Here is a 20,605-nt window from a genome sequence, read left to right on the forward strand (position 1 = left end):
ACTTGTTAACCTTGCTCCTTTGACAAGGCACAAAGCTATTGTACACAGTCTATCATGTACAAAAGTTCTTTACTGGTTTTCTGTGCACTTTGCAGAAAATACATTTACTATTTCTTTAACTTGTAAGCGGACACGGCAATGTGAAGTTCAGCAATCAATCAGTAATCAAGCAACACTTTATTCTAATAAAACTTCCCAGGCGATACAAAAATCGGAAACAGCTCAAACGTACACGTTAACTTTTAGATTTTAATTCAGGGAAATGCTGATGTTCTCACTGCTTTGTTCTGCATGTCTGTGCAGGATACAGATAATTAACAAACATTAAACGCACTGTTAAGTAATACACAGTGCACGCAGTAATGTACACCATCTCTGTCTCGGACTGCGTTGCGTTTCTGATACGGACTGTGGCTTTGCAGCAAGTTTTTGAAGTCTTGTCAACCGCTATTTTTTTTTTTAAACATCCAACATGACAGACAAAACTAATTATCAGGACAGCGCTTCAGCCGTGAATATGCGGCCTGTTCCTCGAAGATAAATTCTATACTCACTATAAGAAAATAATAAGTTATTTTGTTCTTAATGGTATCGCTTTGTTCCTCTCTTTTTGATTGTTACGTGTTGGCTTAAATCAGTCTAAAGAAACGCTCCATTCAGCAACAATAATATCACAATTAATCACTTACAGTATGCACACAAACAATGGAAACGTTAAGCTCTAATAAAATAATGCCAGTGTAAACAAGCTTAAGTATCACACAACTCTCAAATTATTGCACATACATTCATAAATATACACTTCAACTTTGTGCCCTTTCTGTTTATGCATGTGGCTGCATCTCATGTGTGTGTGGGTGTGAACTTGGATAAATTAAATCTGGTGGTGATAGACATCAGTAACTGAATGACACAAGTGACACCTATTAGACACGTATGTACAGTACCTGCACACACACCGACTTACACATACACACACTCACAACAGCACTTGTCCATAGATCTAAAGTCTCTTTCTCTGTTACTCAAACAAAAATGTGCAGTAACACATTTAAAGCATTGTTTTGGTAACAAAGTCCAGTCTGTCTTCAGTTCTGGTGCTTCATCGCAATCTATAAACAAAAGACATGTGTGTGTGATTGAGCTTGTTAAGTGTGCTGGTCCAACTTTGCTTTGGTCCCAGTCTGTGTGGAGCTGCAGTTTTCAGTTTGTCCTTTCAGTCCGGTTGATTCACAGAGAGACCTCCAGCCAAGGAATGTAGGTCCCGACTAATACAGATCCCAGATCTGATTTAAGTCATTCAGAAGGTGCGCATCCCTCCCAAACCGCTGTCTTACAACCAGCAGCTGTCATGTCTTATGCATCACCTGTTTGATCAGACGTCAGTTTCTCCTGGTCAGAGATGTCATCATCGGCAGGTGGCCGCGCCCGGTCAAAGAAACCACACTGAGGGAATCACATTAGCCAGTTAGTAGAGTTTTTAATAATTAAACTACCACAAGGAGTTCTGAGGATAGTGGATGATGTATGTACCTTCCACATGGCTAATGTCAGGATGGCCAGGACCAGCAGCCCCAGCAATATGGCCAAGATGATGACCCAGAGAGGAACAGCGAATGATACATCAGGAGTCCCCCATAACACCAGAGTCCCCATCTGCAGGGAAAAAAAAACTGTCTATAAATTTTTCCTTATTTCTCAAAGCTTGGCATAAAGACTCATTTTTATTGCTTTTTATCATACCGCGCTTCTGTGCTGAGGCAGCGTGGCGGGTTGGATGCGATAAGGCATCGATGTGACCGCAAAGGACACGGTAGAGTTGAGAATGTAGGGGTCATTACGCCGCTTTAAGATTAAAAAGTTATTATTTTAAAGGTGGCGTGTTACATATCAGACCTTCCTGCTGAGTGAGTTGAGCGATTAAAGTAAAACACAAAGTTAACACAAAAAAATCAACTGACCTGCAGGAAAGTGTGCGCCCAGAGTCGCGATCGGATCTTTACCACAGCACTCTGCCCGCGATCCAACCGGCCGACCACACACATTATCTTCAGACAGGAGACATTAGTGCAGTTCTGCATAAGGAGAGGGTTGGTGGAGGGAGAAGAAATATATCAAACACCTGTGAATGGCTAATGAACATTTGGCTTAGTTTGTTTTCTTTAGAGACTTTACAGTTGGCTCACCAAGGTTTTATTGCTGTAATCCTGAGCGGTGCTGATAGATCGTTTGTGGCGGTGAGGAGGACTGCTGGTGTTCCTCAGGAAGCCCAGTAATTCTGGTGTGTCCTGGAGAGTGGAGATCTGAAACAAACGGGAAAATGTTATCAATACTTATTGTTCAAGCAAGTAAAAATGATCATTTTACATTTGAAAGAAAAGAAAATTTGATATATGATTCTCCAACTGGTCGCGGCAGATGGCTGCCCCTTCCTGAGCCTGGTTCTGCTGGAGGTTTCTTCCTGTTAAAAGGGAGTTTTTTCTTCCCACACTCACCAAAGCACTTACTCACGGGGTGCCATATGATTGTTAGGATTTTCTCTGTTTTGTCTGTATTATTGTAGGGTCTTTACCTTACAATATAAAGCGCCTTGAGGCAACTGTTGTTGTGATTTGGCGCTATATAACTAAAATTGTCTGCCTTCTTGTATGAAAGGTACCTTGTAAATTAACTTGCCCTGTCTGTTTCAGTGCTTACAGTTCATAGTGCCAATTTAATCGTACTCTAACATGTGTTAGTGTATTCTGTCAGTCCAGACACCTTATTAAAACTCGTTGTTTCACTGCGGCCTTTTTTAGGATTTTCTAAGATGTTTTAGAAGACATAATAATATTACGCAAAACCTCCAGCAGAGGAATAAAAAAAGCAAAATGTTAAGAAATCTCATCGCTGATCTTTAGTCGATTGAAGGGTTGAAAACAATTTAATTTCCTGGTCATACCATGAAGCTGAGAACAGCGAAAAGCAGACACGAGCGAACAACCTGAGACTCTTGAAGTCACAACTCTGAGATTACAGATAAAGAGCCAGAATGGTTTCTCCTCTAGGTGTTTGTCTTCACTGTATAATTACATTTAAACATTTTAAAAACTGGACCAGTTGTGCAGGAGATGAAACTACTATGACTCTTACATCAGCTAAGAAAGCAAAGGATAGCAACAACAGGTATGCCTTTATCTTCCTGCAGCTCAGTGATTAGCATCTCTGCCCCAGAGATGGCACTCAGAAAACAAGCCACAGATGCACGGCTAACTGATTTACCGACTGTAAGTAACACTGATGTTGAGACACCAATTACATAGAAGGAATTTGGAGAACATTATGTGAATCTCTTTGCTTGTGCGATCTTGGTATAACACTTCGCAGTCAGGTGAAAGAAGTAACTACTGTAATCAGTCTCCTCAGAGGATCTGACACATGCTGCTGTTTTCATAGATTCATTCACATTTTCAAATAACTCCATGTTTTCTTTTCCAATTATCCTACGCGTGATATCATAGATACCGGAAATGATTCCAGCTCTCATTTCTGCTTGTAAACATAACAATGCATCTTACTTGTATGGAGCCTATTGGGTGAAAAAAACACACAAAGAACACAAGAATAATTTGGAGTGAGCGGCATAAATGGTGCCATTAAGGGATAAAAAAGATATAACTAATGGTATAAATAAAAAAATGTACCTAAGCCGGTTTGTATGAGTAAGTGCTGTAAATGATCAGTTAGAAATGCACAATGTGCAAACATACTCATTCTTATTAAAAGCAAAACACCCACATGTCATTCTTGAGATTGTTTTTTGGCTGCATACTTGTGTTGTGCTCTGTGTATTGCGCACTGTATATTTCATGTTACCTCTAAACCATGCGGGTTAAGGCTGGTGTTTGTCCGGCAGCTCACTGGTCCGTCAGTTTTAATCTCCATGGCATACAGCAGGTTCTCATCGCGGAAGCGAGACGGCCAGCCAACGTGAAGCTCAGCCTCCCTGATGCTGCTGGGACCGGAGTTATGGAGCTGCGGGTGAGAGCGAGGCGGCAGAAAAAACAGCGAGACTTGTCAGTATTCTCCGGCCTCGGTCTCAAGCGGCCAAAGCTCTAATCAGGTTATCATAACTGTGGGATGATGAAACGGGCCACCTGTGTTTTCATAATAATGAAGATAATACTAATGCAGCCTTGAGTCTCTCGGGATTGAAATACAAGACAAGTAAAACCTTCACCATCACCAGCTTCATCATTCCACATCTAATTTAGGATGACTGAATTATGAGCTTAAATGAACCATCAATTCAATAAACCCTCTTTTGTACTCGCCCCTTTCTTTGTCTATCGCTCTCTCTCTCTCACACACACACACACACACATATATATATATATATGTCCTCACATATACACACGGTCATTAACACTGAAGCAAGTCATCCAAACAGGACATGATCCTGTTGCTGCAGGGAAGGAATTCTGCAAGAGGAAAAGAAAAAAAACCCCTCTGTCCTCTCTAACTAGAAGCAGCTGCCCACTGGGAAAAGTACGGCAAATGAAAATCATTATCAGCTGCGGGACAGACCAGACACCACAGCGCTCCGGTTCATTGAAGCTGCCATCCATTTAAAATAAAAAGAAATCACATGTATAGGAGACAGATGCACGTATGCACATGCCCCTATTGTTAAGTGTCGCCGGCCTGTCTGCCACCCCCCCCACTATCCTGTTTGACCTTGTTTTTCCTCTTAATAATTATTATTTATTACACTATGACCCCAGTTAAGAATGTTTGCATCCATGCTCCCTGCTCGCCTTGTTTCCTCGTTGCTCCTGGTTCCCGCTGTCTTGCTTTTTCCTGCCTTTGCAGCAGTAATTGCTCTTCAGCTGGAGACCTTCGATCAGCCAGAGTTTAATTCTTTATAGAGCTACTGGTTTTACTGTGTCCTTCATCTTGCAGAGCCCCTACCCTTTGATGTGGCCTAATACACAAGTTTCCACACCTATTTTCCACTCTTTTCATCCAAGACGAGACTTTCTGAACAGCACAATAAACACAAAATAGCTCACCTTTCCATTTCTCAATCTCTTCATCTACAAATTCATCCTGTTCATTTCCTCACAGCTGATTAGACTGCCCAGCTGTGTTTCAGTGTAAGGGAGGGAATTTACCTCATAGATGTGTGTGACTTGTGGTCCAACATCATCCTCTTTAATGGGCTTCTCTTTCGGTTCCCAGTTTGGGAATGGCAGCACCACCTGAGAGGGATGAGACACCCTGGAGAGAAGAGAGAAGAGAAACAGTGTGGTGATAATAATGCATATACACATGGATAGGTTTGGACTTTTTCTAAGTGCATTTGCACATATAAATCCTGATTTAATACTTTTCAGTTTTTATTAGAAATATTGTGTTTAAAGGCAACGGGAACTTTCTAAATTTGTATTTTTCTTATTTCTAAATATGACAAGAACAGACCATTTAAAATATCCCTGACAATGCTGCCTGATTATACGGTGCAGCACCAATACTAACTACCTTAGTTTTAACATACACTCACTGGCCACTTCATTAGGTTCACTTGTTCAACAGCTTGTTAGCACAAATATCTAATCAGGCAACCCCACATGTGCTGCAATTCAGCACATTTAGACATGCAGACATAGCCAAGTCGATTCGGTGAAGCTGAAACTGAGGATCAGGAGATTTACGCAACTTTGAATGAGGCATGTTTGTTGGTGCCAGATTTTCTCACACAACCATCTCTAAGGTTACAGAGAAAGGTCCAAAATGAGAAAAAATCCAGTGAGCTTTGCTGATGTCAAAGGTCAGAAAACAGCCAGACTCCTTGAAGCTGATAGGAAGGCAACAGTAACTCAAATAACCACTTGTGGCAACCAAGCTTTGCACAAGAGCATCTTTGAATGCACATGAACCTTGGACCACAAGACCACACCAGGTCCCACTCCTGTCTACAATTCGCGTAGACTCACCAAAATTGGATAAAAGAAGACTGGAAAAGTGTTGTCTGGTCTTATGAGTTTCGATTTCTGCTGCAACACTCAGATGGTGGAGTCAGAATTCGTTGTAAACAATTTAAAAATTTAGATCCATCCTGAATTGTTGTGGTTTGGGCTACTGGTGGTGCTGGTGTAATAGTGTGGAGGATATTTTCTTGGCATACTTTTGGCCCCGTAGTACTGAGTAAACACAGTACTACAGCATGTCTTTTATGATCACGATGTACCCATCTTCTGTTGGCTGCTTCCAGCAGGATAACACACCGTCATAAAGCTCAAATCATGTCAGATGGTTTCTTGAAGATGACAATGAGCTCATTGTACTCAAATGGTCGACACAGTCACCAAGTCTCAATCCAACAGAGCACCTCTGGGATTTGGTGGAACGGGAGATTCCCATCACGGATGTGCAGCTAACAAATCTGCAGCAACTATGTGATCCTATCGAGTTAATATGGACAAAAACCTCTGAGGGATGTTTCCAGCACTTTGTTGAATCTATGCCATAAAGAATTAGAGCAGCTTTGGAGGCAAAAGAGGAACCAACCCGGTACCAGCAAGATGTACCTAATGAAGTGGCATTGTTAGTGCAGTTTTATATATATATGTATATATAAAATAGTAAAATGTTTGAAGATTTTTCTGGTGTGGAAATGTCAGTACTGTAGGCTATAATTGCCTCTTGATGATGACATTCTGATAATTTCATGGTAGTCTAAGCTAAGTGGGCAAAAATGTTTACATCCCCCACTGTGGGCATAATGTTTGCAGCTAAGTGGACATAACTGAGCCAGTTTAGCAAACAGCAGCTCTCCATGATGAGCTTAATTAAAATATCTTACTTAATTCCAGGATTAAAGTAGACATCGCATCAGACTGAAGCAAACACCACCCCCACTAATAACAGAGAATTCAAATGTGAATTGCTAAATTTTAAATGTTCATCTGAGCAGGGACATTTTTACAGTGCAAACATAGGAGCATGCCCTCGTCTTGCTTATACCAGGTCCCGCTGTGTTTGTGTGTACGGCTGACCACACCCAAACAACAACAAGCAAGGTTCCAAGCTTTGAAGTGTGTGTGTGTGGTGTGTGCGCTTGTGTGCATCAGCAGGCATACGGGAATCCATGAACATGCCAGCGGCTCCAAGGTTTTCCATGTGCACGTGATTAGCTTAGATTTATGACTAGAGATGTGTTTTTATGCTCTTTGTTTTTATCTGCAGATGAACAGGGAGCACAAATTCAAGCATTTTAATAATATCCTACAATAAAAATAAAGAAGTTTAGCCTGAAACAAGATTGTCATATTAACAAATTATCTTTAGGATAATTAGAATAATGTTTTGTTTCAAGGCAACAAAGCATTCGGCGACCGTGTCTCAGAGACTTAAGCAATGGTTGACTCACCCACGTAAATCAAGCTGAGCTTGGGCGGTGACAGACAGATTCAAACTGACCAGGTTGCTGTCGGAGTTATCTTTGTTGGAGCTGTGGAGACATTCATACGGTTAAAATAAAAGAACTATAAAAAGAACAAACTGATTTTATTATTTCCAGTGAGGCTTTGATACAGTGCAAATAGAACCAAAACTCAAGATGAACTCATAATAAAGCCGGATTTTCAGGTTCAGATGACTCTGACAAGAATTCCCCTAGCAGGGGGATTGCAAAAGTCAAACATCTGCATCTAGCGATGTGAGATATTGAAAATAACGCTATTAAGCACACAGTGGGCATCTTGTGTAGAGCTTGTCTCCTGTCTGGAGCTCCTCGGGGCCATCTGTATTTTTCTGCGTCTGCGGTTAGTTTCATCAAACCACAGACAGCAACATGATCGGGACAGACACGAAACGTATTTACATGGATCAGATGAAACACAAAAACACAAACGGCTCTTTGTGCGTGTATGAAAGAGACAGAAACAGTGACGATGGTTGGGGGGGGGTATGAGCATGACTGCTGGTGGGTGTGTCACCTGTGGATCTGTAGTTCAAAGCTGATTTTTGGTCCAGCATCTTCTAGCCTTTGGACTGAAAACCTCAAGCCAACAGACAGCTGGTGAGGGCAGGAGCATGTAAAAAAAACACACAAAAAACAGGTTGAACTGATCAAAAACATGACAGAAAGAATGGGTGTTGGGGCAGGGGCTGTTAAAGAAAGATGACAGAGAAATAAAACCCATCTGTACATAAAAAGTCACATTCTTTTTTAAAGTGACCAGTAACAGAGAGTAAAGCCGGCGTTAACTAGATCTCTTTCTGGGTTCTCAAAGGCAGATTATCAAAGTTGTGTGTGTTGATAGCGCGCAAGATTCTTAAATCTGAAAAAAGCCAGACTACAGACACACAGACACATAAAAGCCACAGTTAAGTTTCTTGTGTCTCCTCAGTTTAAATCCTCTGTCCTCTGGACTAACTCGAAACACATGCAGGAATTAGTTCATCATCGATGGCATGGCAGCGTGCGCATGTGTGTGCACGGGTATGTGAGTTCTGCTGAACAACAGGTCAAGCACATGGATCAGAGAGGAAAATGACAGCATGCAGACGTGCGCTTCAAGGGGCAGGCCTGGGGGAGGAGAGGGGGAGTGATGGTGGAGTGTGGGACTACAAAGTCAAGTTATCTTTATGGATACACATGTGAGAGATGAGCAAGGCAGAGAAGCTCTACAGAGACAGGCACCAAGTGAGAACAAACCATTTGGAGAGAAGTCGTCACTTTTACCTCCCGTTTCAGAGAGGGTGAAGCTAAAAATCTGTCTTTAGGGCACCTGGAACTCTGTGGTTGAAAGCTGGGAGTTAATGTTTGCAGTACTGTCCTTCAGTCGCTGTGGTCAGCTTGAATTTAGGTCGGTTAGAAAATGGGTTGTGCTTTCATGGTGCAGAAAATCTTCAAAACATCCACCTAAACCTTCTCAAAGCAATGCATCTTTGTTATATTCTCTGCCTTACGTCAGCGCACTCTGTGTATTCCAAAAACTGCAGCTTGGCTAAAATACTCGGCTCCTGTGTTTGGCAGCCACAACGCTTCGCGCAGTGTGTTTAGCTCATAATTTAACAGAACAATGATTCTTTGGAACGACAGAGTGAGAAGTGGTTTATGCCAATGAAGTGGTTTGAGGGTTTTCCACTGACACTGTAATACTTCTTGTCAGCATCACAAGGTGGTCACTATTATTAAAATTTCAACTGACTGTAGCGACCGTGTTTAAAGACGGATGAAAGTGCAAACTTTGAGCAACCAGCTGGGTGGTTAAAAGTGGTTTGATATGCAAAATGGTTAAGATGAAGGACCCTTGAATTCAGGCCTGTGAGGCATGCCTGAAGTGAATGTTAATAACATCAAGAACATTCGATCTATGTCACAGTGTGACTGATGTTTACAAACTCAAAATCAAGATCATGGATCACGTTGAACTCACACTCCTCTCTTTTTCCCTGCACACCTGACTCTAAACTACGATACCTGAACAAAAGTACACATTACTACTCATCATTGCTACAAGAGCTGCTTGGTTAAATACCATGAAGCTCCCGGCTCACATTTTGTGTGCTGATGTTAACGTCAGAGGTTTGGAGCTGTTACTGAGTCAGCAGAAAGTTGGTGATTTTTACACACTGTGCGCCTCAGCACTAGGCAACCTCAGTTTGTAACTTTACGTGGTCTGCCACTTTGGGGTTGAGTTGCTGTGGTTCCTAAATGGTTCCAATTTGCAATAACAATTCAATTCAATTCAATTTTATTTATATAGCGCCAAATCACAACAACAGTTGCCTCAAGGCGCTTTATATTGCACAGTAGATCGTACAATAATAGATACAGAGAAAAATCCAACAATCATATGACCCCCTATGAACAAGCACTTTGGCAACAGTGGGAAGGAAAAACTCCCTTTTAACAGGAAGAAACCTCTGGCAGAACCAGGCTCAGGGAGGGGCGGCCATCTGGTGCGACCGGTTGGGGTGAGAGAAGGAAAACAGGATAAAGACATGCAGTGGAAGAGAGACAGAGATTAATAACAGGTACGATTCAATGCAGAGAGGTCTGTTAACACATAGTGAGTGAGAAAGGTGACTGGAAAGGAAAAACTCAATGCATCATGGGAATCCCCGGCCGCCTACGTCTATTGCAGCATAACTAAGGGAGGATTCATTCACCACATAACACCACTTACAGATGATCATGTAATATCTAGGAGGGACAAAATCTCATGAACTGACGCGTTTGAACAGTCACATCCCATTACAGCATCATGCTTGATTTCAGTGTGCTCTTTAGAACGAGCCACCCTTTCAAAATGTTTGCAAACCGACTGCATGGCTAGATGTTTTTGTACAACTGTGGCAATGAGACTGAAAAAAACCTGAATTGAGAGATTAAGACTTCTGTGTGTTTGTTTGAAAAACAAATGTTTTTATTCAAATGTGGAATTGGCGACTTCTTTTCCAAATGGTGGAACAAACCGAGTAGCTGCAGAAACTCTACTTTGGAAAAGAAAAAGAGCCACAGTGTCAGAGTAGTCACAAAAAAAGATGAAGCAAGAGAGCGACAGAAACTAAAAGTAGTGCAAAAGAAGAGTGAACCACTAAAGTGAAATGTAAGATTCAGATTTCTTCCTTTGCCTTATATATGTGAGCAACAAAAGCGGTTAGCTGAATACATCTGGGTGTTTTAAACCTGAAATCAGTCTGGATTCAACGGTGCTAGGGTGGGGAGAGTTTTTTTTATTGCCATTATAAATAAAATCTGTATTTCTGATGTGATGTGGCTAGAACTGATACTTATGTTAGATCACTTTGTGGTTTGGAAACTGTGTACAGCCATTACTCATTCCATTAATGCTCTCCAGTAGCCTCCAGCTACTATAAATATGATGTGTGTATAACTGCATTTCTCTTATAGCAAAAACTTGCAATCAATTAATTTAGTATTTTTCATTTATATTTTGCTCGAATCAGTAATTTAAGCACTGCAATTTTGTGAAACACTAACAAAAAACATATCTTCAAAGTAGGACTCCACTGATTGATAAATGACTGAAACTAAGATTTTGACCAGTAGAGGAAGAATGATGACAGAGATGCAGGCAGGCAGATGAATGCAAATACCAAAGCCAAAAAAACTGCTTCCCTTCAGGCGTGTACCCTTAACTCATCGCTCTGTTCATGCAGCAGAGGGTTGACCACCAGTGATGAGAACTATTTAGCTGCACAATACAACCAGAATCTGTACGGGGGACATGGAGGTATGTTCTGCATCAGCTCATGGATTCCTGAACGTTCAATGGGGCAAGCGCAGAGTTCAATATGGGAAACATCTGGATAGCTGGAGAGCTGCGCACACACACACACACACACGTGTATGCATGCCTTGTCCTTTTACACGCTCTTGTTATGCTCTCCTCCCCCAACAGTGAAACATGACCGCATAATTGATTTATCAGAATGCTATGTGTCACCTCCAAAGAGCAAATGCACCTCTCTGCCAGCCTTGACGCCTTTAAAAAAACAACAAAAGCCCACATTCACACACATGTCATGCTTTGTAGCACATCTCTGTGTATCTGAGTGGTAGAATTTCATGTAACATGGGACCGCTCTTTACTTTACAAAGCCTTGGCTTCCTGCATGTGTCAGCCACGCACGAGCTAAATGGATTATTACTACACATGCACGCTTGGACTGAATGCAAAGCCTAGCCCTGAGAATCAGACTGTGTGGAATGGAGGTCAAGGTGAACATCAGCAATCACTGGAAAGCATCAATCAGGGCGAATTAAACCTGAGGCCTAACAGTTGCGCCTTCTTAGCGTGAGTGTTGTTGAAACGTTTATGTGTGCGTTTGCGCTTACGTGCGAGAACTCACCTCCGTCTCGGCCACCATCGGGTTCCCGAGGTCACACACCACCATCCTGGACTCATTGATCAGCTTGTACTCACAGTTTAACTGAGAGAGAGACTAGAGGAGATCCAAGGTACGGAAAGACAGTAAGAGTGGGACAAGAACAGTGAATGAAAGTGACAAATAGAAAGCAGTGAGAGTCAAGTGGTGAGCGAAAAGACAAAGGGAGGGAAGTATAACATCATCAAAGGGGGATGGGAGTGAGAAGGGTGAAAAAGAGAAGGAGAGAGGCAGGGGGGAGGACAGGAGAGGAAGAGTGATGAATGCTCTGACAGTAACAATATCATCAATCAAACAGCCCCATTACACACTCATTAGCGCACACACGTGCAAACACACACACACGCAGACGTAAACACACATACGCACACAGAAGTTGACCCTATCCATTTCCGTGGTCACTAATGCAGCTTGTAAATCATAATAGGGGCTTTTGAGCTGTTGCCAGTAGAGCATACCCGGCTGATAGCCTTGCCTTAATCATGTCTAACAAACACAAACCACAAAGACACAACAGGATGTGATGCTGGACTGTAACTGAAGCCTCAAATAGCCCACTTCCCAGTTTTTGAACTTGGCTTCAATGATGATGAGACAGCAGTTTTGGTCTTATCTATTTTCAGCATCCACCCTTCTGGCCCTTGACATTAAACTGGGATAATTGATGTCAGACAAATCTGTGTGCAATGTGTGTAAAAGAGTGTGCGTGAGTATTTACCTCCACCCTGCGCTCTACTCCGATGTAGTCAGCTTCAGGCGGTAGCAATGTGTAGAGCTCTGTCTCGTAGGCTCCCTCTCCTCGGTTCACCGCAGTGATGGTCAACATGACCAGGTTGTCATCTGCAATCACCACCTCTGTGCGGTCCCTGTGTTTGTGCGTTTTATTGCAGGAAGAGAAAAAAGCAGAGGCAGGAAATAAAGCACTTTGCTGTAATTAAATATAAAAAACAAATGTATTTTTTTTTCCTGTAAATTTTAGTTAATAATTTTCAGGACTGGACATGTGCAATCTCATCAGCTGCAAAGAATGCAGTACCTCCGACCCCAACAATAACCCCACCAGCGCACGCGTGTGTGTGTTAATCAGTCAGTAAATGCTGACAGGATGTTTGCATAATGCTGCCATGGAGATATCGAACAGCTGGAAGCACTGTGGAGAATAGGTTAATTCACATATGCAACATGCACACAAGCACACACACAAACACACGCTCCGTGGTAAATGGGGCCATAATGTGAGCAACTTTAGTGTAAACTTGGCGCATTGTGTGAGGAATAACAGACACAGTCGCTTTGGTTTCGCTTTGTGTGCGTGGGTGCCTGCGTTTGGCTGTCTGAAGTGTTGGGTGTTTAGAAGTTCAGGTCAAAGGGTGCCGCCGCGTCTTACATGCTGGCAGAGAGCTGGAGGTCCGGGATACAAATATTGTCGTCGCCGCAGTCGAGGAGGATGTAAGCCTGAGAGGAAGAGGGGCACAAAGAGAGGAGTGAGATGAGGACACGGAAGGATGCAGGTGCTCTATATATAACATATACACATTCACACAGGCCTTTGGTTTGTTGACTTCTGTCTCTCTGTGGCTACTATGATAGTCCTCGGTTTGTTGCTGTTTTGTTTTATTACGACACTTAACGTCCAAAAATTTAAGGAAGTGCAACTGAGTGAGCTAATTTTAATGGAAACAATAAAATAAATCCTTCTTATTAAAAACGATAAACAATATGGGCAATGCTCCTCTTTTCACCATGACCTCATATGATCCATGTTTCCAGTGAACATAGTTCAGTGCTGAAAAGCTTCTTAATATTTATTTTAACTCAATTCACACATGGGAGCGCAACCAAATGAGTGCATATTCTTCCATCATACCAAGTCTGAAAATGGCCTAGAGCTGGATCTTAGCGTACATCAGGGCCTTTCTTAGTTTTTTGCTATTTTTATTAAGTAAATATACTGCTCCAAACTCTAGATTATAACAGTTTCATCTGCAAAGGTAAACTGCGCTGTCCCATTCCGGGAAATGATAGACTCCAAGTTGATTTTAGGTGAATCAGATGGTTTTTATTTGGGAGTCAGTCTTTTTGTGTCCAAGACAAGCATTTTAAATCAAGCAATGACTGAATGAAATATGATCTCAGGTCGATTCCTGATCTCTTTTGGGCTTAGCGAAGTTGAGTTAGTTCAATTTTTTACAGCCGAGTGTCACAAATCACAAATTTGTTCCATAGGTCTTCAACAACCTAAAGCCTCCTTTCTTCTGATAAAGAAAAGCTCCCCCAAAGAATCCATTAAACAGGGCCAACTAAGGAGAAATCCTTCTTTGATGTGCCGTGTACACTGTACTGTACAGCATTATGTGTTTATATGTACATACAACATATATGCTTACATGCTCTTGGAGGAAGGTGCTGCTGTAGTGGTTAAGGACAGGTGGAAGACTTTGGTCAACAGTAGGTGGAGCCAGGCTGTAGTTGAGAGCGAGTGAGATGGGGCTCAGCTTGTCCCTGAACTCATCCTCCTCCTGGAATAAAGTGTGAATGAGAATGATAGAAACGTGCTGTCAGTCATTCACAACCTCACTTACAAAGCTCATTAACTATTTCTTGTATGTGTGTTCGTGTGCACGGTTTGATTTGCTCACTCTGAGGTAAATTGTGTAGCTCAGGCATGCACGTGGGCGACTGTGACCCAGCCTCAGGAGTCCCATGCGCTGAGGCTGCTCGGTGTCCAAGAAAAGCACTCTCTTCACTCCACCCCTGGAGCCTTTGAGCCAATCGAGCTGCAGCTCCGCTCTCAGGTCTGCACAGAAGATAATAATAAATAAGTAAAGATTAAATTTGAGTTAACAGGTAGACGATTCAGCCAATCAGACACTACTTAACTGCTGAACCTAAAGCGGAGATGTCAAACTCATTTGACATCACGGGCCACATTCAGCCTACTTTGATCTTAAGTAGGGCAAAGCAGTGAAAGACATTTAACTAAATATTTAATTCCAGAAAATTTCTTATTGTAAGTAAAAGAACTGCAATTTCAACAGTGGGTGTTTTCTTTATAATAAATAGATAATTACAGGAAAAAATCAGTTAGCAGATTGCCCAGGGTGCCCTGTACAAACAGAACATACAGTTTTTATTAATTCATATTTTTCCACTGTGGACCCACTGTAAAAAAAAGTAATATAGTATACAGTGAAAAAGAGGAGCTTTTCTGTCATTTCATGATTTATCTGTGACTTAACTACTTGGTCATAGTATGAATGGCAGTGGGGGAGGTCTTTATGAATAGAAAAGCTGTAAACTTGATGAAAATACAGTTAAAAGTTAAAAATCTGTGCACTACTTCACATTTTCCAAAGTTGGCCAGTGGGCTGAACTGAAGTCTTTGTTGGGCCTTATGTTTCACAGCCATGCTCTAAAGGGTCTGGGTTCGATGTGACTTTCCATTAGATATGGAATAAAGTCCTATTTGCATTTGCGTGTTTGTGTGTCTTCTATCTCATCTATTGCTCCTCACACCCACCTTTGTTCTCCACTCTGATTGGTGTATAAGAGCAGAAGTTTCCCAGCAGGAAACTCTAATAATGATACAGTATGTACTACAGAGCCAACTTCAGCTACACAGCTGCTTACCTACAGAGCTGGGGATGCCCACACCACTCACGGCTGCACAAACATCCACTTTGAGGCTACAAGAAAGGAAAATTGGAAAAAGAGACAAGAGGTAACAAATTTGAGTCTCACACGTGTTCCGATGGTAGTTCTAGTTAATTTGTGTGTAAGAGAACGCAAACTGGTGCACGCTATTTATATACATGACTGGAAATGTCAGGGTTTTTTTAAAAAAGGATTTCCCAAGTGCTGTTAAACAGAGAAAGGATTTTTTTAACATGGCTTTTCCAAAGATCCTAGCTAGAAGTTTCATTTTAATTTAATTTTATTATTTATTCATTTATTTGCTGCATGTGTGTTCTCCACACATTCTCATGACATTTGTATAAATGTTAAAAAAAATCTGAATGACTAAAAAAAACCAACAACCCACAAACAAGGCACTTCTTCCTTCCTGCACTCCACGGGGCACTGGGAATTACCACAGTGCCCCCTGCCCATTAGACACACAGATATGGGAGACTGGGAAACACTTCTGCATTTCCTCAATTTATGTGGGTATTACCCTATGTGCAAGTGTTTTTCTAAGCGTGCATGTGCGTTATCGCCTCTTTAATCAAGAACAGGAACTCTCACACAGGAAGGCCTGTGCTGTTAATAACCACTAATCTGGGGAAGCTTATGGATGCAACGCTCCTCTTACACTGACGACTCAGCAAGTGTGAGCCAGTGTGAGGGAATTACAGTGCTTCATGTGATCATTATTTCTTTGGTTTCAGTTCACCAACACTAACAAGCAGAATGCAGCTGTTGCAGATTCCTGTGTTTGCTAATAATTAGGTTCCCAATTAGATGACACAATGATGATGAGCTGGTTTTTCTTCAAGTGTGATGCAGATGTTAGTTTGCGTGTGTGTGTATGACAAAGTGCAGGTTCTCTTTTGTTAAAAAATGCTCCCCTGAGTCATTATAACCTCTTCAGGTAGTTTCACACGTAGTAAATATGTGTTGCATGTGTGCGGTGTTTGAGGGTATGCTCGAGTGTGATGTTAATAAGCACTGTGTGCCAAACTTAAGTGCACGCAACACAGAAATGACCCCTAGTTTACTGCCGACAGCCCCGGCTCTTTATTTAGCTGTTACTGTATTGAACTTTCCTCCTCTAGCCTTAAATAAGTCACAAAATAGTTGAAATTAACTGATATTCTGCATCAGAGCTGCTTCTGAGGTTGCACAGTGTCGGAAACCCCCCTCCCCCAGACCATTATGACATACAATTGGAGAGGGGGGGGGTTAATGGTTTCTGTTGTCGCTGCCCCTCTTTTTTATGAGTGTTTCTCTTGACCCTGGCCTTGAGTGTAGCCATTTGGTTCATATATAAACACTTACATTTCCAAGACGACTGGATAACATGTTGCGCAGTTCTTTTCTAAAACAACAGGCCCTAAAACTTGTTACTGACCAGTCACCTCTTTCTCTTTCCTCTACTTCTTCATCCTCTTTTCCCAGCGCCAGTTTCTGCCGTATCTTAACCACTACATTGAAATCAGAGAGCTGAGCATGAGATTTTCTGAAAAAATAATTACCAGCTAATCTTTAAAAGGGCTGTTTAAGCTTGGGACAAATTGTTTTTGGCCTCACAAACAAGCTATGAACAGAACATGCCGTTGCCTCTTGGGTTCATAGGGAAAACATGTCAAGGCTCAGTCACACCAGAGTAAAAATAAGATCACATCCTCTTTGTGTCTAGGAAAATCGGTGGCTGTCCGGTGATCGCACCGAATGTTTTTGCTATCACAGGCCGATTGCAAGTAGCTGCAGCCAACACTTGTGATTGCAAGGCAATTACAGATGTCACAAAGTGAGATGTCACTATTTGCGGGGGGATTTTAGAATTCCTGTTTCAAATATGTGAGGTTCTGTCCATATATGAATTTCTGTTTAATGTGAATTTCTGTGTCTGCAGATGGCAAAGATCTGCGATAAACAGCAACAGATTTATCACATTAACTATTATCAAAAACAGACTACGTGTAATTTCCAACTGGACCCCATTCAGTTGCAGACTGAGAGCAGACTCCACCTTATGGCTGACTGTGAGTGGTCATAGATCTGGTAACCGCCATCGAAGCAACCATTGGAAAGGCGATGAATGAGTTTGCACGAAGTCACAATCATTTTGTCATTGTTTTCCCTCGTGTGACTGTAACATCAACAAAGATTTCCCTACTTACCACCAAAGAAGTGAGTGGGTTTCCTTTTAAACTTTGCCTTTTCGTCTCCTCTAACTGATCTGTCAAGCTAAGAGAACCCACAGTTAAAAAGCTCATTTCCCTCACATTTAAAAACTGGATTCCAAGCAACAACAACCTAATCAAGGAAGCTGGAAATGACATTTAAAAAACATGCAAACATAATCGACGTATGCTTTAATTTCAGTTCCTGTTGTGCAAGAACCTGTTTCATCTAAAGCAACCGTGTTTGTTTGTATTTGAGGGAGAAAAAAGTACAAATGTTTTATTCTTTTGATCCTGGAGCAGACAGAATATTTTAGAAGACAGCGGAAGCACTTCAGACAAACACTCAGTGTTGTTGTACCACCTTCAGAGTCAAAGACCGCTGGGTAATTATTTTTCAGGAAATCAGATACTTAACTATGTGACTGAAATGTAATGGAGATGTATAAAGCACAGGCTGGCGCTATCACCCTTTATGCTCCTTTCTAGTTCAAATTGCAGGGAAATGTCTCTGAAACACAAGAGACTCAAACAGCCTTTAATTCTATCGCTGCTGTTTGAATCACTGCGTGTTTGCGTATGTCCAAAGTCCTATTTGATTCCATACCTTGGACCATAATTTTATAGCGGTTTATTTAAATAGGCTGAGTTTTGTTTTGACAATACTCCACAGTATAAGGCTCTATGTCAATCCAGCCCAAACCCCTTTCTTTTTTCTCTCACTGCCAATATTCACACACCACTACGCAGACACCGCGATGGCATAAAGCCGAGCCCACTTCTCCATCCAAACAGTCCTACAGCAGTTCCTGTCCCAAAAAGTCAGGACCGACAACAGACTGAAGCGAAGCCGCAGGAGCCTTTAGACTGGCTCCCCTCAACTAAACTCACCCCCAGACCGTTCAAAGCCAGCGTGCTCACCCCCACCAACAATAATATAATCAAAACAGAATTATGCCGTTTCAGATTAATTGCAGAGCCCCGTAAATCTGAGGTTCCGGGTCATATGAGTGTGCTTTTTCAGTGGGCTGCTGTGTTATTGCAGCAGAGACACTGACAAACAGACTTTGGCCGATGGCAGACATCTAGAGCGCAGAGGTGAAATATTTGTCACATCTGTCAGTGAGGGTGTAATTTGTAAAATGGGAAACTTTATACTGCACAGCATATTATGATACAGTACGAGCAGGATGGTTTCTGTTACAGATCTGAGGTTCAGAGCAGCAGTGGGCCTCATTAGTCTTATGTTTGCTTAAGACTTTGATCCCTTTAACTTTCATTCACCTGCACATGCACTCACACATCTGCGCACACACAAGCACACGCAAGGTCCGTTTCCAAACTGCGAAATAATTTACAACTGACCAAAGGCGTTAACGCTAGAAAAGTGTCTAATTTAGGTACTAAGAGCTGTCACTCTTCATTTTTAACTCGACCGTAGGTGCAGATTTGACTGCCTTTTTCTCACCATGCCATGCCAAACGGAAGCGGCAGAGTGACCCTGCTGGAAAAAATTACAACAAACTGTAGACTGTGGTGACGAGCTGGAGAAACATCTCACAAAACAAAAGGAAATCAACGTTTTATTCTGTGGGAAAGGAGTCGCCTGTTTAATTGCAAAATGTGCAGCAGAGTCAGAATCTAGCTTTCTGTAATGATGCACATTCTTTTATTGTACTCTTGTAGATTTCAGTTTTTCTTTGATTTTGTTTATTTAACCTTGAAAAAAAATCTGACTGAGATCAAAATCTCTTTTTCAAGAGGGACCCTGCCAAGAGCGCTGCATGAAAACATTGGTACAACAATAAATATCCAGTTAAGATGTATAAATAGGTCCGTTTCCAAAAGTCAGATTGAAAGTAAACAATGGCAGTGAAATTAGAAGAGGATGAAGGAGGCTTTTGACTAACCTCCTTCAAGCTCAAGGAGTCAGCATCTGGTCAGAGTAGTACTGGTTTCAAAAAATGTGTAACGTTTATGTCTATCGGTAAGGAGACGGCAGCCCAAGAAGAAGTTAATACACTGGTGCTTTCAATCACAGTTAATACACTGCCTGGCCAAAAAACAAAGGTCACCACCTGGATTTAACTAAACCAACAGGTGAGAGCCTCCTATTGGATAATTACTGCAGTGATTAAAACATTTCGGCTGGCAACTGCTGAAACTAAACGGCCAACCATCTTCAAATTAGAAATGTAGATGGAAAAAAATCTTGACTGTGGGAAAATCAGACTGTAAAGAAATCAACAGTAGAACGTTCATGTTTAACAGTGAAGGTAAAAACATTTCCACATGCACAATGTAAAGACGGCTCATGGAGTTTGGGACTAAACAGCTGTGTAGCCTTAAGAAAAACACTTATCAGTGATGTTAATTTAAAAAAAAAGTTTCAATTTGCCAGGAAGCATGAAGATTGGACTCTGGAGCAATGGAAAAAGCTCATGTGGTCTGCCGAGTCCAGATTTACCCTGTTCCAGAGTGATGGGTGCACCGGGGTAGGGAGAGAGATGGAGTGATACACCCATCACGCCTGAGGCCAGATTTACTAACACTGGATTTTGGCAAAAAATCCAGTGTTAGTAAAAAAAGAAAGAAAAAAACAAACAAATAAAAAAGAAACTGCATAACTTTTGTAACCACAGCTATGAGCACTATTCAGGGATTGTGTTCACACACAACTTTGCCCCGTCTAGTGCCTGTCATACAAGCCTGTGGGGCCGTGGAGTCAGTTTAACTATCTGAATATACAGACTCATCAGGTTTTTCCATCAACAGATTTTTCTTCCCTGATGGCAGGGCCACATCTGTATATGATAATGCTGAGATTCATCAGGCTCAGGTTGTGAAAGAGTGGA

General features: G+C 41.7%; 1 protein-coding gene across 1 annotated transcript in view; it reads right to left on the reverse strand.

The window, feature by feature from the left end:
• Positions 1-52: 52 nt before the first annotated feature.
• itga8 (integrin, alpha 8) overlaps positions 53-20,605 on the reverse strand; it is a 42,189-nt gene continuing 21,636 nt past the window's right edge. The window contains exons 16-30 of the mRNA XM_084943010.1: positions 15,535-15,590; positions 14,544-14,701; positions 14,292-14,423; positions 13,292-13,359; positions 12,623-12,770; positions 11,869-11,961; positions 7,980-8,059; positions 7,412-7,492; positions 5,154-5,259; positions 3,856-4,014; positions 2,187-2,303; positions 1,962-2,075; positions 1,744-1,845; positions 1,534-1,656; positions 53-1,446 (exon numbers count right to left, since the gene is read on the reverse strand). Of these exons, the coding sequence (XP_084799136.1) occupies positions 1,357-1,446; positions 1,534-1,656; positions 1,744-1,845; positions 1,962-2,075; positions 2,187-2,303; positions 3,856-4,014; positions 5,154-5,259; positions 7,412-7,492; positions 7,980-8,059; positions 11,869-11,961; positions 12,623-12,770; positions 13,292-13,359; positions 14,292-14,423; positions 14,544-14,701; positions 15,535-15,590 (1,627 nt within the window). The 3' untranslated portion in view covers positions 53-1,356. The remainder of the gene's footprint in view (positions 1,447-1,533; positions 1,657-1,743; positions 1,846-1,961; positions 2,076-2,186; positions 2,304-3,855; positions 4,015-5,153; positions 5,260-7,411; positions 7,493-7,979; positions 8,060-11,868; positions 11,962-12,622; positions 12,771-13,291; positions 13,360-14,291; positions 14,424-14,543; positions 14,702-15,534; positions 15,591-20,605) is intronic.

The sequence above is a fragment of the Perissodus microlepis genome, chromosome 11 (genome assembly GCF_051167445.1).
Source record: "Perissodus microlepis isolate ML-2025 ecotype Zambia chromosome 11, ASM5116744v1, whole genome shotgun sequence".
NCBI lineage: Eukaryota > Metazoa > Chordata > Actinopteri > Cichliformes > Cichlidae > Perissodus > Perissodus microlepis.